General features: G+C 42.6%; 1 protein-coding gene across 1 annotated transcript; it reads right to left on the reverse strand.

Moving 5' to 3' along the window:
• Positions 1–581: 581 nt before the first annotated feature.
• gorasp2 (golgi reassembly stacking protein 2) lies at positions 582–6,929 on the reverse strand. The gene is made up of 10 exons (XM_077199788.1): positions 6,539–6,929; positions 5,802–5,882; positions 5,087–5,290; positions 4,751–4,837; positions 3,416–3,546; positions 3,208–3,340; positions 3,005–3,128; positions 2,830–2,916; positions 2,586–2,717; positions 582–1,369 (listed from the first exon to the last, which is right to left on the reverse strand). The coding sequence occupies exons 1-10, from the start codon at positions 6,599–6,601 to the stop codon at positions 1,125–1,127; spliced, it is 1,287 nt and encodes a 428-aa protein (XP_077055903.1). The 5' UTR covers positions 6,602–6,929; the 3' UTR covers positions 582–1,124.
• Positions 6,930–14,191: the final 7,262 nt, after the last annotated feature.

Raw genomic sequence — 14,191 nt, forward strand, 5'->3', positions numbered from 1 at the left:
CAGTCAAGAGCAGAGTAAGGATTAATATGTTAAATTATACAGTGAAGACTATCCAGTGTTTATTTTACATTTTATTACTATATATTTAGTGTCTCTACCGGAAAACTACTTTTACTTGTCTATAATAATATTTTACATTTATATTAGTGAGGCTAATAGTTTCAGCTGTGGTATCGAAATTGGAAAAGAGAATTATGAATTATGTCTAAAAATCTTAACTGCCTGTTTTTGCATATTTATGTAATTTTTATATTTGCATAAAATATTTATGGCTGGTCACATTTTTTGTCACCAGCCATTGGCAGGTGTGGCAAAAAGTTACTTCTAGGCCCTGTGTGTGTGTGTGTGTATATATATATACATAATATGTATATTTTAATCTGACCCTACATTACACATACACCACATGCTCTCTAAATATCAGCATAAGCTACTGAAAACCTCACCGCTTGACCCCGTTAAAATAAGGAATTGCAATTTGATACATATATCACTGGACGTAATACAAACTATATTTATACTTAAGATAGATTTATAATCAATTAAATCACTAATTTAGATTCAACAGACAGAGACAGTGATAGTGTAAAACTGGGTAGTTTATTGCTTGTGTATGTTTGAATGAGAGATTCCTTCACAATCTTCAAACTGCACAAGCGCACATTCATCTGAATTGTGTTTCCGCTCATCTTGACGGCAGAGCTATCTTACAGAGAGTGTGCGAGCGAGAGAAAGAGGCCCAGAGCCCAGTCCGACCACGTATAAAGAAAAATCAAAGCATTCGAAATGTGCAAAGAAAGAAAAAAAGGCCTGACAATACATTGTAAAATCACATAGCAATTGGTAATTACAGGGAATGCTATTCTAATGTTTGATTACAGGATATACAGAAAGAAAAAGCACGAGACAGCACAGATTCTGAGGAGAGTGTAAACCAGACGTACAACAGTGGCTTTTCATTTACTGTATGTTTTAATATTAGATATCTGTCCACACGCTGATTACTCCTGGACCTCAGACACTGGCACCTCTCAACAGAACCGTGTTTATCTCTGTGTGTGTTTGCACACTGGAATCTTTTTGTACTGAATAAATACAATGGAGACGTACAGCGGGTTGGGTCGTTACGAGGACTCCGGGGTCGTCTGCTGTAAGAGGGTCTCGGTGGTAACAGGCATGTCTTTGACCGCAGGGTTAGGTGTGGCATCCAGTATGAGCGCTGGAGTTTGCACGTTCGCCAAGGAGACGGGCGGTACGAAGTCAGATGACAGCGTGACCCCTGGCATGCTGGGAAGTGTGGAAGATAGAACGGGGTGCATGGGCAGAGGAGAGATGCCAGGCAGGTTCAGAGGAGGAAGAGGGGGCAAACCTACAGAGAGACATGAGCGTTTGCATTAGTGTGATTAAATCAGCACCTTCTCAATTTAAATAAAATCACATTCATTTGTATCACGATTAATGCTTTTCTGTCCCCAAACGTAAAATCTCTTAAATTGATATTAATTAGGTTTTTTGTATTGTCATTTAAGATATTTAATATACTTTTTTACATGTTCATCTTTCTTTAGTGTGTAATGTTGCTGTTTGAGCTTGAGAAAGCTGAGCAAAGTTACAAAGTCCCTCCAGCGGGAGTTATTCTCTAAATCAGTGTCAGTGTTTCTGAACTCCCTGAAACGCCTCCATTGTAGTCTTGAGTTTTCTTCGGGATGAATGAACACGTTACAATATTCCTCATTTAAATAATTCCCGCCCAAAGTAGTTAGAAGTGTGTTTAAACTCGCGGTTATGGTCAAACTCGCGGTTATGGTCAGTCTTTCAGGCATGAAAAACCAATTCTAGTAGAATCCCCCAAGGCTTTGCAAAAGGGCATAATACCAGTAAGTTCCCTTTAAGACTTTAAATTTGATCAAATTTAAGACTTTGAAATTTGATTGAATTTAAGACTTTTAAAGGACCCGTGAGGACCTTGTTTACATATCAGTCACACACGTCAGTTCCTTCCTGCCTAATGGCGCTTCTCCACTACACAGTACCAGCTCGACTCGACTCGCCTTTGTTTGGTTTTCCACTGTGTAAAAGTTGTACCTGCTTTCGGGTCCTTTTTTTCGCATCACCTCCAGCGCGGTTCTAAGCGGGCTGAGGCGATACTAAAATGTGACGTGAAACACTGCAGACTGCTGATTGGTCAGAGAGAATTGTCACTATTCACCGTGTCATCATTGCACACGCCACACGGAGCTGTTTCGTTTTGCAACAGTGTTTCGTTTTGCTGCCCTCAGCCTCTCCTGAAACAACGTTTGTCTTCTTGCTGTGAAAAATAGCCACATCCCGAGGTTTAAAAACAGCATACACTCGATTTCCTCCATTATCCTGTGAGTGTGTGGGTAGCGGGTGTGTGTCGCGTAGTTCCTGTGGCGTCGCTATGACGACCAGGTACTATTGGGGAGGTACTATCTGTAATGGAAAAGGGAGCGCAAAGCGAGTCGAGTCGAGTTGAGCTGATATTGGTAATTGAAAAGCGCCTTAAGTGTCCGGTTCTTAGTCAGAATAAGCTGTAATATGGTATAATATATAATAATGTATACCTGCTGTATTATGAGGTAACCCACTGATTCCAGCTAAAGATACAGCGCTAAGGTTCGGTAATGGTAGATTAAGGTTAGGCAGGTTTGGCAGGTTCGGCAGGGGAGGGAGACCAGACGGTAAGGACATCAAACCTACAAGCACAAAATGAAAATCATTTATTCACATAACAGAGAATGTGAAAAGAAACTTTTCTTTCAGATTATATTACTTTCACAAAAATAGAGACAAGTGCATGTTCTCTACCTGGTACAGTGGTGGAGGGGTTAACCATGGGAAGGTTACCCAGCCCTGGGGTCACCTGAGTAGGCAGCAGAGGGACTGTAGGAACGCCTGCAGGAAATTATAATATTTGTATTATGTTAATATTATAAAATATGTAGAAAAAATATGACGTATAGAATAAATGTTGACATTTCACCTGTGTGGAGCTCGCTGGGCATTGAGGGCTGGACAGAGCTGAGTGACAGGCCGGACAGACTGTCCTCAAGTCCTGTGGGAACAGGCTGTGACACAGGGGGCGGAGTCACTGCAGAAAGCTGAACCTACGCAAAACATCATTGTAGTCAAACGGCTGACCAAACATATTCAAATACACCATGTGAAATACACACACACACTAACCTCTGTGAAGCCGTCTTTCAGCGGGCTGGCGGGTTCACTGTGGGTGTGTCCGGGAAAGCTAATTTTCTTGCCCTCTTCAAAGGGCCGAGTTGGGATTCTGTGCAGGTAACCATAGCCGATACCGCAGCCGAGACTGAACGGAGAAAAATCATCACGTCAGACATACACACAGAGGCAGGAACCAGAGGAGCAAGAGAGTTTCACACACCTGCCCTCTCCACCCCAGGCACCGTTGGGCGTAATGACCACTTCTCTGCAGTTGTCCGTGTCGGTGTTGTAGACGTAGAGTTTCAGGCCTTTGCCCTCATGGGTTTCTATCAATGAGAATAAGTCCTCTGACTGGAGAAAGAGCACAGCACACACAGAATGAAAAAAAAAAATATCACCGAAATTTATCTTGATTTGTTTGTGAAGTAATCGGCAATGTTGCAAATTCTGCTGATTTGTCACTAAAATAATGTCATCTAACTGGCAAAAAAAAGGGAGTTGGTAATTTTGCACAAAAGGCTTTTTGACAGTCTCGAACTGTTATTTTAGTATTATTTACATTAAAGTATTTACTCATTTTAAATTGCCATTTTTTGTATATTTTCACATTTCAAGTCACCTTTATTTGTATAGCGCTTTTTACAATACTGATTGTTTCAAAGCAGTTTTACAGTGATATAAAATAATGCAACAGAGTTTTTTTCAGCTGTACAGCAGATCTAGAAGAAAATAGCATCATAGTCCAGCTAAAGTAAGTTCAGTGATGGTTCATTTTCATTGTAAAAAAGTTATTAAGTTCAATTATATATATATATACACACGTATATATGTATATATATATATATATATATAGCCGCTCTGGAGAAAACAGTGATGTCATCGTCTAGTTCAGTTCAGTTCTCATTTATAATGTTGTCAATGCAGGCAGATCAATATAATATTGCAGAATATTAAATGATGATTGAATGATTTCTTCATAACTTTGGTTTCCGTTTTAGTCATTTTGTTATGCATTTATCATTATTTATATTTTTATTTACCTTTCCTTTATTTTTAGCAATTTTAGTACTTAAACTTAGTTGCCAAGGTAGCATTTATCAAAAACTTTTTTGTTAGTTTTACTTAACAACAACACTGGTCTTGAAAACATAAGAATGTGATTAAAACTATAAAACCAATCAGTTTTTCACCGCATGTTGTTGTTTTACAGAAAACGAATTTATGTAGCTTATTAATTATAAAAATATATAATTGATGAGGCTGATTAATTCACAGCTTCTTTATCTTAAAAAAAGGTGGTATTTGTAGTAAACATTTAATAAAAAATAGAAATATTTCTAGCAAATATAAAAATGCAAAATGATAAAAAATATATTTAATTAACAGATAACGAGCACAGCACTTTTTGGTAATTTCAGCTCTTTTCTAGGATGCCTGAAGAATCTGCAAGATGCAGAGCGTGATATTAATTGACAATTTATCCAAAATACAGATGTTTTTGCACAATTATCATGACGTCTGAAAGGAGTTTGTGATGTGAATGAGAGAAACGTACCTCGTTCATGACTGTGTCTGCTCCGATGATGTAGTCGGTGTGTGGTCTTAATCCTGCTAATGCTGCTGGAGAATTTGGTTCCACTTCCTACAAAACAAGTGAAAAACGAGTGAAGGCGCACATTTCATCTTACAACTCGACCGACCGGTCTGTTTTACAAGAACACACCCATGCTAAATTACGACTAATTGACCAAAAGTTGTTCATCGAAATGAGTTCAAATCAAACGTGCTATTTTCAAATGCAACCCCGCCCTTACAAAATATGCAGTGTAAATAAATAACTCATTCCAGCAGCTTTCTCTGATTACATTTCAACACACTTTCATTTACTCACCAAAACATGCCAGACGTTCTCATTGGCTCCTTCAAAGCTGCAAAAGCGGATGCTGACCCCCAGAAGACCCTGGCCGCCCCACATGTTGCTGGGAGTAACAGTGGCTTCCCGCAGCTCGAGGGTTTTGCTGCTGTACACCAGCATCTTCACAGGTTTCTCAACGCTAGCCTTCAATATGTCTTTCAGCGTGTCATTATCCTTGTTCTTTATAAATCAAAGCAAAAACAACATTAAACAGCAACAAACATACTAGGTTGGATTGTGTAAAATGATGCTATATAACATTGCTATATAACACCATACAAAATGAATGTGTCAACCACATATTCATTTTAAACTTTAATGTGCAGTCCAGGTGTGCATATATCAGACGTTTTACAATGGCTTCAAATGTGGTTCGTCCAATCAGATTTTAGAGTCAGAACTGTCAGTTTTACTGTTTAGAGTCTTTTAAGCATTATATAATACCAGACTTCATTTTTAAAGTATCTAATTCACTGGACTGTCGCAAAATTGGTATTATTACATGGCTATTCAATATATAAACCAATTTTCCATTTAAAGTACTAACCCCAGTTCATATAAGGCAAATCAAGCTTGTTTCTTTATCGGTTTCTCACATGCTTATAACTTAAAAACACTGGATGTGGTTCAATGAATAGTCAGTTCATTGAAGAGATGATGGATGACCATGCACAAGGTACATCAAACCTACCAGTCTGGTGTTGTTGATGGACACAATGAAGTCAAAGAAGGGTTCGAGACCTGCTCTGTGCCCGGGAGAATTCTCCTGCACCTGCATAACAGAGAAAGGAGACTGTTTATACCATAACATTCAAAAAATAATCACCAAATAAAAATACCAAACAAACATCAATATCTTCTGGCAAAACTCTAAACTGATATATATATATGTGATCATGAAATAACGTATCAGGAAAATGTCAAAGTTAACACTTTACAACCTTGACTGAGATGTCAACCTACAAAATATGCAGTCATGAATCTAAGTTATGCATGTACCCAAATATCCAATTGACATGCTGCTCTTACACACGTTATGCTGTTTCTTGAGTAAATTGCTTTAGTTTAAGTCAATTTGAGTTGTGGCAGATGAAAACTGGACATTTTAACAGCTATGCATAATGACATATAGGAAGCTTCTTCAACAGCCCATCCACACACAAAAAATCACATGGCGCAGTAGGATAAATAAAGACGTGCATTTTAAAGGCTATCAGTCTTTACATGTCAAATGCTGAAAAGAAATCTCTTGACATTTAACAGCAGAGACGTTCATTTAGCCACGTTAGCATTTGTTAGCCAATGTTAGCAGGCCGCACTGATGTCCCCGCCCTCGATTTGAACTTTCCGCTGCCTGAGAGTCGCGATCTACCGTATGAGTGAAAGAAAGAGACGGATAGAGCGGACGGGTCTGTAAAACACACTCACTCTGAGAACGTGATAGCCCTCCGAACCACCTCCTGGAATTTCCAAACTCTGCGTTCCCCCCATGATCCCCGCTTTGTGTCACCTGCTGTGAGAATATGGTCAGTTTTATTATTTTTCTCCCAGCTGCCGGTTGTGGACAGACACGTCGGAGTATCCCAGGGATGCGCGCGACGGTGGTGAATGACGTGGCAGCGCAAGAAGGAGGGCTCGTGCTTATGTGGCGCACAGGTGATACTTCAGGGGTACACATACACAAGGAGGCATTTTTCACATTATGAATCAGTGAAGCATGGTCTATTTCTCATTTATAAGTGTAAAGCAGGTAAACGATGGGATATGCAACCATAGCGCCAGAATACACGTTCTGCGATGTCGGATTCCGGAACGAATCGTTCGTTTGAATCGAATCTTTTCGATGAATCAGTTGACCAGTCTGAAACCATAGGGTCTGAAGGATTAGTTCACGAGTGGTTCTCGAGTTCTCTAAGCCTTTTGGGGGCCCTAAGCAGAAAGCGGAGTCACTTTTGCTTGACGATTATTGACACAAATGTCATGCTATAATATTACATTATAAATCAAAAAAGCGATGTTATATATTCATACAAAATAAATACTTATTAATGAAAATTAATACTTGAATAAAAAAGTTTTAACTTTTACTTTACTCTTTTACTAACTCTTTGGTAAAGTTCTGGGGAAAAAACTGTCACAAAACATATTAAATAAATTATTTGCAAATGTGCATTAAATGTGCAATCTTCAACAACAAAATAAAACTTAAATAGACAAACATTAATATAATCAAAAATAGAATGTTACAAAAAAACACTTAAATATTGAAAGTGCATCAGTATTCCATTTTTGTTTTTAAAACGTTTAACTTTTACTTTACTCTTTTACTAACTCTTTGACGCTTCTAAAAACAAACTGTCTCAAAACATATTAAATAAATTATTTGCTAAAATAATCACAAAACTGAGAAATCAGAAACATAATAACAGCAAGGGTTCGACAATGACAATTATTGTTGAAAACTGTGAAAATATTATAATTTCTCAACTGTCTCAATACAGTGTAACTGTCCTCAAAATCTTTCCTTCCTAGCTTTTCTGGAGGCAAAGTCACTGATGACATCATTGTATGGTATTGCTTGGCCAACACTTAACATGGTGATCTACTGCAGCCTAAATATGAGGCAAGCACCGCTACATCACTCGCCACCATATTAATAAAATTGAAGTCTATTTTCATCACAGAAGTCTCCCCACCCAACATGGTTTATTTTCTCATAAAGACCAATACCATCTTTCACCACAGATCTTAGAGCACATGTTTGCGCCATTTTCGCCTATGAAGCTGAACGCTGGAACGTTCACTTCAACGCACAGCAATGCTAGCTGGCATCCCTTACACCTAGAAGGTTAAGTTCCCCTTCGGCGGTTTTCTCCAACTTAAACCGATATGAAATACACCTAGATAAATTTATATTATTGGGAGACACTTCACTGTTGATGTCGGGGATTTAGCTCTGGTGATGGCTTATATAAGATCACGACTAGCTGCTACCTCAAGTGAGCACAATTTGTGCTGCACAAAACATACTTTAAATAATCACGCAAACATACCATTATCTTGCTCTTTTTTTCTCCTCCTCTGTCCTTTTCTTTTTTCTCTTTTCGGCACCAGAGGGATACGTATGGAAGCTTGTTTCCGCCACTAAATAAATAAATAATAATAATAATTGCGACTTTTTATCTAACAATTCTGACTTTTTTTCTCAGAATTGCGAGATATAAAGTTAGAATTGTGAGATATAAAGTCAGAATTGCGAGATATAAAGTCGCAATTGCGTGTTATAAAGTCAGAATTGCGAGATAGGCTATAAACTGAGAGGAAAAAAGTCCGTCTTTTCCCCCCCATAGAATTGGACGTAATAACTCGCAATTGCGACTTTATATCACGCAATTCTAGAATTGAAAAAAAAAGTAAGAATTGTGAGATAAAAAGTCGCAATTATTATATTATTTGTTTAATGGCGGAAAAAAGCTTCCATAGATACGTCCTTTTTTGTGACATGGCTTAACACTACCGTAAATGCGCAGTTGCGCAAGAATTGTCTACAGTATATGCATGCGTTAAACAAGTTTCAGTTGTGAACATTTCTAAGTGTTTAAATTCACCTGAAAATACCAACCTACTCATACTCGAAAGCAGTTTTTACCAGTATTTGATAGAGATCTACAAGGATCATTAAGGCTCCTCTGGACAATGCATTATCATGCATACTGTAATTACCATAATAAGAGAGCCATGTTTGCAGTTGTGCCATTCTGACATGCAAATTGCTTGACAAAAGGTTTACAATTATCTCAACAGCTATAAATCTACTGAAACGTATAAAATTTGTTTATATGAACGGTTAAAATGATGCCATAGAATTTCATTTTTATTTTTTATTCTTAAAACACCATTTAAATTAGTATTTTAGTCTGTTCATTTGTGCGGAGACAGTTGCACAACCTGACATTTTGGGGGGGGTTAAGATATAACAGGACTATAAAATATATTATGTATTCATTTATATAGTAATAAGTGCATAAGCATTGTAAACATTAAGATGAATGCAATTTTACATTTTACTTGTTTGCAATGTCAATCACCTGTTTCCGGCAAGTCTCCTGTCCTTGGGAAACCATAGTGAACATTACGTGATAACCCTTAAATAACACACACGAAAAATACTTCAAAACAACTGCAAAACGGTCTTTAACCAAGGTAAAGTTAGCCAGAAAATATGTTTACAAAGGCAGGCAACGCTGGTTGACCACAATAAACATTAAATATTAGCAGATTTTTATCTTTTAAAAACAATATTGCTGTAACTACATACACATACTACATCCAAATGTCAATGTATTATTTACATATTGTAAACCAATGCATTTATTGACTACAAACTACCAAAAATCACAGTTCTGCTCTCTAACTCCATCGATTTGAATTGGCCCCGAAGCACTTTCTGGAACTATCTGAGGTCTACGCGAATCACGTGACAACCAAGAATTTAGAACTTCCGTTGTCACAACTTTCTCTCCATCCACCTGTTTCCGGGGGTGTTACTGTAAAAAATAAAGTGGGTGCAACTTCCGGTCAGGCGGCGGAAGTAGCATACCAATGGTATTTTGTGTGCTATTTAGCGAAGAGGCTATAAGGTGTTTTCTTTTTTTTCAGATAATTTTTTTACCATTTAAACTAAGTCGCAAACCTTTATGAGAGATGTCGTTACGGAGCTCATGGACAACATGTGCTAATTCAGTGGCCAATTTTATTATAGCCTACAATTATCCCATTATATAAATGTCACTGGTTGAACAAACCAGGAACCAAAAAAATGTGTTGACTTGTTTCCAGGGGGAAGAAATATCGGTGTAACACCGGGCCGGCTCTGGGTTTACACATCATGGCTGCCGACCATAATGAGCGCCAGCTGAAGCCAATGATTAGCGCTTCATTGAGCCCCATGCCCGGGAAAAAGGAGTATAAAGAGAGGGGCTTGAAGCACAGTAGAGAAGAGAAACGAGTTGATTAATCACTGTGAAGGTAGAGTGAGTTTGCAGTGTCTGAAAGAGTGAAACATACATGTGTGGAGATTTACAAGAGTGATTTATGCACCGTGTGGTGAGATCAAACAACTGTGTTCTCTCTGAGTCACTGGCGGATGAAATTGACCCATAACTTTGAAGATTCGTTCAAACTGATCAGTCCCAACTGCTGTTCTGTGAACAGAGAAATTCTGCCGTCCGCTGCTGCATTCTGATATTGTTGTCCTGTGGTAAGCGAAGACTCAGTTATTAACTGTTGGATTCTGTACTCACCATTGCTGTTCTGGGAACAGAGAGTCTACCGCTGCATTCTGCTATTGTTGTCCTGTGCTGCCCTGTGGTAAGCGAAGACTCAGTTATTAACTGTACTCACCATTGCTGTTCTGTGAACAGAGATTCTGTCGTCCGCCGCTGTATACTGCTATTGCTGTCCCGTGAGAGTCTGCTGACTGCGGTGTTTGATCTGCTGCCGCTATACGAGCTGATTCCAACGAGTCTGATGGCGAGAAAAGCCACTGTTCGTCCCACGAGCTTATTCAACGAGTCTGACGACGAGAAAAGCCGCTGTCTGTCCTACGAGCTTGTTCAACGAGTCTGACAACGAGAAAAGCCACTGTCTGTTCCACGAGCTTGTTCAACGAGTCTGACGACGAGAAAAGCCACTGTCTGTCCCACGAGCTGATTCAACGAGTCTGACGCAGAGAAAAGCCACTGTCTGTCCTACGAGCTAATTCAACGAGTCTGACGACGAGAAAAGCCACTGTCTGTCCCACGAGCTTCTTCAACGAGTCTGACGATGAGAAAAGTCACTGTCTGTCCTACGAGCTAATTCAACGAGTCTGACGACGAGAAAAGCCACTGTCTGTCCCACGAGCTTATTCAACGAGTCTGACGATGAGAAAAGTCACTGTCTGTCCCACGAGCCCACCCAGAGAGGAATATATTTACCTGAAGAACAGAAAAGTACCTACCAGCACTCCCCTCCCCGTATCTCACCAAAGCTACAGCCACGAACGTCCCTGCCCCTGCTTTTATCCTTTCTTTTACTAAATAAAAACTTACCTTTTAAATTCACTTTGGTTGTCTGCCTCTTGGCGTCCTCTGGTGTCTGCTCCTCCGGAGTGTGGTAAATAACCCTTGGTCTTAACATCGGTGACATAACTTTTGGCGCAGTCGGCAGGGTTACCACTCGGAGTTGAGCGGCCAGAGGACCCAGGATGGCGGACGAGGATTTACCAGCCGCCCGACAGCCGATGGCATCTATGTTTATGGGAGCCCCGTGGGCCCAGAAGTACGGTGGGCCTGGCTCAGAATTGAGCTTGACAGACTGGAGAGCGCAAGTGGAGTACCTGGCCGGACTGCAAGGGCTCCGAGAAGCCCAGAGGATAGAATCTGTGCTGAATTCGCTCGAGGGGGAGGCAAAGAGAGAAGTTCGAACAGCAGCACCAGCCGTCCGAGCCACTACACAAGCAATCTTTGAGTTCTTATCCAGGAAGTATGGTGATTCCACTCCCGTGGCAGTGTTCCGGGCTCAGTTTTTTATCTGTAAGCAGGGACCTGGGCAGACTCTGCGAGCATTCGCTCTGCGACTACGAGAACAGTTCTCCAGGTTGAAGAGTCGGGAGCATCATGGTCTAAGAGAGGAAGAGACATTATTAAGAGACCAGTTCATGTTGGGGTTACGAGAAGGTCCAGTGCGACAGAGTCTGAGATTACAGGTTCGACGGGACGCTGCCCTGACTTTCGAAGATCTACGTGAAGAGGCCTGCGGGACTCCTGTCTGGGGGAACATCGAGCCTTGTTGGGGATGAACGTAGTCATGGACTGTTGGGAAGAGCTGTTTCGGGCTGGTCCTCTTCGTTCCACTTCTGTAGCCGAGAAGCGAGAGTGGGAACGTGTCGTCACCGACTGTCGACGAGTACAGGTCGCCAGCTCCCGACAAGATCGGGAAGACGCTGGTTGAGTGGTATGTCGATACGCTGTCTCCATTCCCGCCCGGAGTGAGGCTGTGGTCTGGGTCCGTTTCCCTGAGCGGGCCTATGGTCCTGAAGAGTGTGTCCTTGTCGAGCCCCACTGGGAGTGTCAGGCCGTCGAAGTTGCTCGGGAGTTAACAGTAGCCCGTCGGGGCCGAATTGCAGTAAAAGTGAGGAACACAAACACTTATCCTGTCCAACTCTATCGTCACCAACGGTTGACCCGTATTACGCCAGTGAGTTCCCATCAGGTGAGGGAGGAGCAGGAGATAGGCTTCTGCCAAGTGAGCGCCACAGTGGTCGAGGTCGGTCTGGCAAGGGAGGAGTCTGGTCCTGGTCCCGCTGCGTACAACATGCCGACCCATTTGCGGAGTGAGTCCCTGCAGGAGGAGGGCGTACAGGAAGAACAAACCCGCCAACTCCAGAGTCTGTTGACCAAGTGGCAATGCATCTTCTCCACCCATGATGAGGACTATGGGTGCACCGACATCGTCAAGCACGCGATACCTACCGGAGATGCTCCACCCAGTCGAGAGCGGTACTGTCCGGTACCCCAGACTTTATACTCAGAGGTTCGTGCCTTACTAAAGGGGATGCTGGGACGTGGAGTCATTCGCGAAAGCAGCAGTCCATGGGCCGCCCCAATTGTCCTGGTCCGCAAGAAGACGGGCTCTTGGAGATTTTGCTTGGATTATCGCAAATTGAACTTGGTCACCAAGAAGGATGCTTTCCCCCTGCCCCGGATTGAGGATTCCCTTACAGGACTGACCACTGCGGCCTGGTATTCCACCATTGACCTGGCGAGTGGCTACTGGCAGGTGCGGGTAGAGGAGCAAGACCGAGAGAAGACCGCCTTCACCACCCCCTTTGGCCTGTTTGAGTGGGATCGCATGCCCTTCGGACTCTGCAACGCCCCTGCGACCTTCCAGAGGCTGATGCAGCGATGCCTGGGAGGACAGCTGATGGACTCCACCCTAGTGTACTTAGATTATGTGATCGTTTATTCCCCCGACTTTGACTCTCACTTGTTACATCTGGAGCAGGTCTTCCGGGCTATGGAGCGGTATGGACTGAAGCTCCAGCCAGGGAAATGCCAGCTCCTTAAGAGGGAGGTCCAGTTCTTGGAGCACCGAGTGAGCGCTGCGGGAGTGGCTGTCGACCCGGAGAAGATGTCCGCAGTACAGGGCTGGGTTCCACCAAAAGCCGTCAGGCAGGTGCGGTCTTTCCTGGGATTCGTCGACTACTACAGATGCTTCATAAAAGACTTTTCAAAAATTGTGAAACCCCTGAACCAGCTGCTGGCCGGATCTGGTTCTCCGCGGAGCCGGAGTTTCCCCACGATTACTTGGAGCCCAGAGTGTGAGACCGCCTTTCAGAGGCTAAAGCAGGAGTTGCTGCAGGCTCCCATTCTGGCTTACGCCGATTTCACCCGACCCTTTGTACTTTACCCTGACGCTAGCAACAGCGGACTGGGAGCCGTACTGGCCCAGCGACAGGACGGAACAGAGAGGGTCATCGCCTACGCCAGCCGGAGTCTCCATCCAGCAGAGCGGAATGACGCCAACAATAGCTCTTTTAAAATCGAGCTGCTGGCCCTGAAGTGGGCTTTTTGTGAGAAGTTTAAGGACTACTTGTGGGGAGCTGAAGTATTGGTGGTGACCGACAACAGCCCATTGGTCCACCTCCAAACCGCAAAGCTAGGGGCGGTGGAGCAGAGGTGGGTGGCCCAGCTCGCCAATTTCAACTATCGGCTGCAGTATCGACCAGGCCGCGAGCACATAAACGCTGATGTCCTCACGATTACCACCGACAGGGGAAGGGGGAACCCCAGAACCAGAATCAGAGGAAGGGCTGATGGTAGGAATAGTGGATGCACCTGGAATACGATCGGAGGGAGTACCGGCAAGTTGGGGATGGGACCCCCACCGATGGAGAGAGCGGCAGGAACAGGATGAAGGGTTGGCTACCCTGCGGACTTGCCTGGAGCGGAACAAACTCCCTGGGACGGATGAATGGCGGGAACAGCCTGTGGGATTGAAGAAGCTTCTGAGACACTGGAAGCGATTAAAGTTGCGGGA

Source organism: Siphateles boraxobius, unplaced genomic scaffold (genome assembly GCF_051911475.1).
Source record: "Siphateles boraxobius isolate OS27281-9 unplaced genomic scaffold, OSU_SipBor_1 41, whole genome shotgun sequence".
In the NCBI taxonomy this organism is placed as follows: Eukaryota; Metazoa; Chordata; class Actinopteri; order Cypriniformes; family Leuciscidae; genus Siphateles; species Siphateles boraxobius.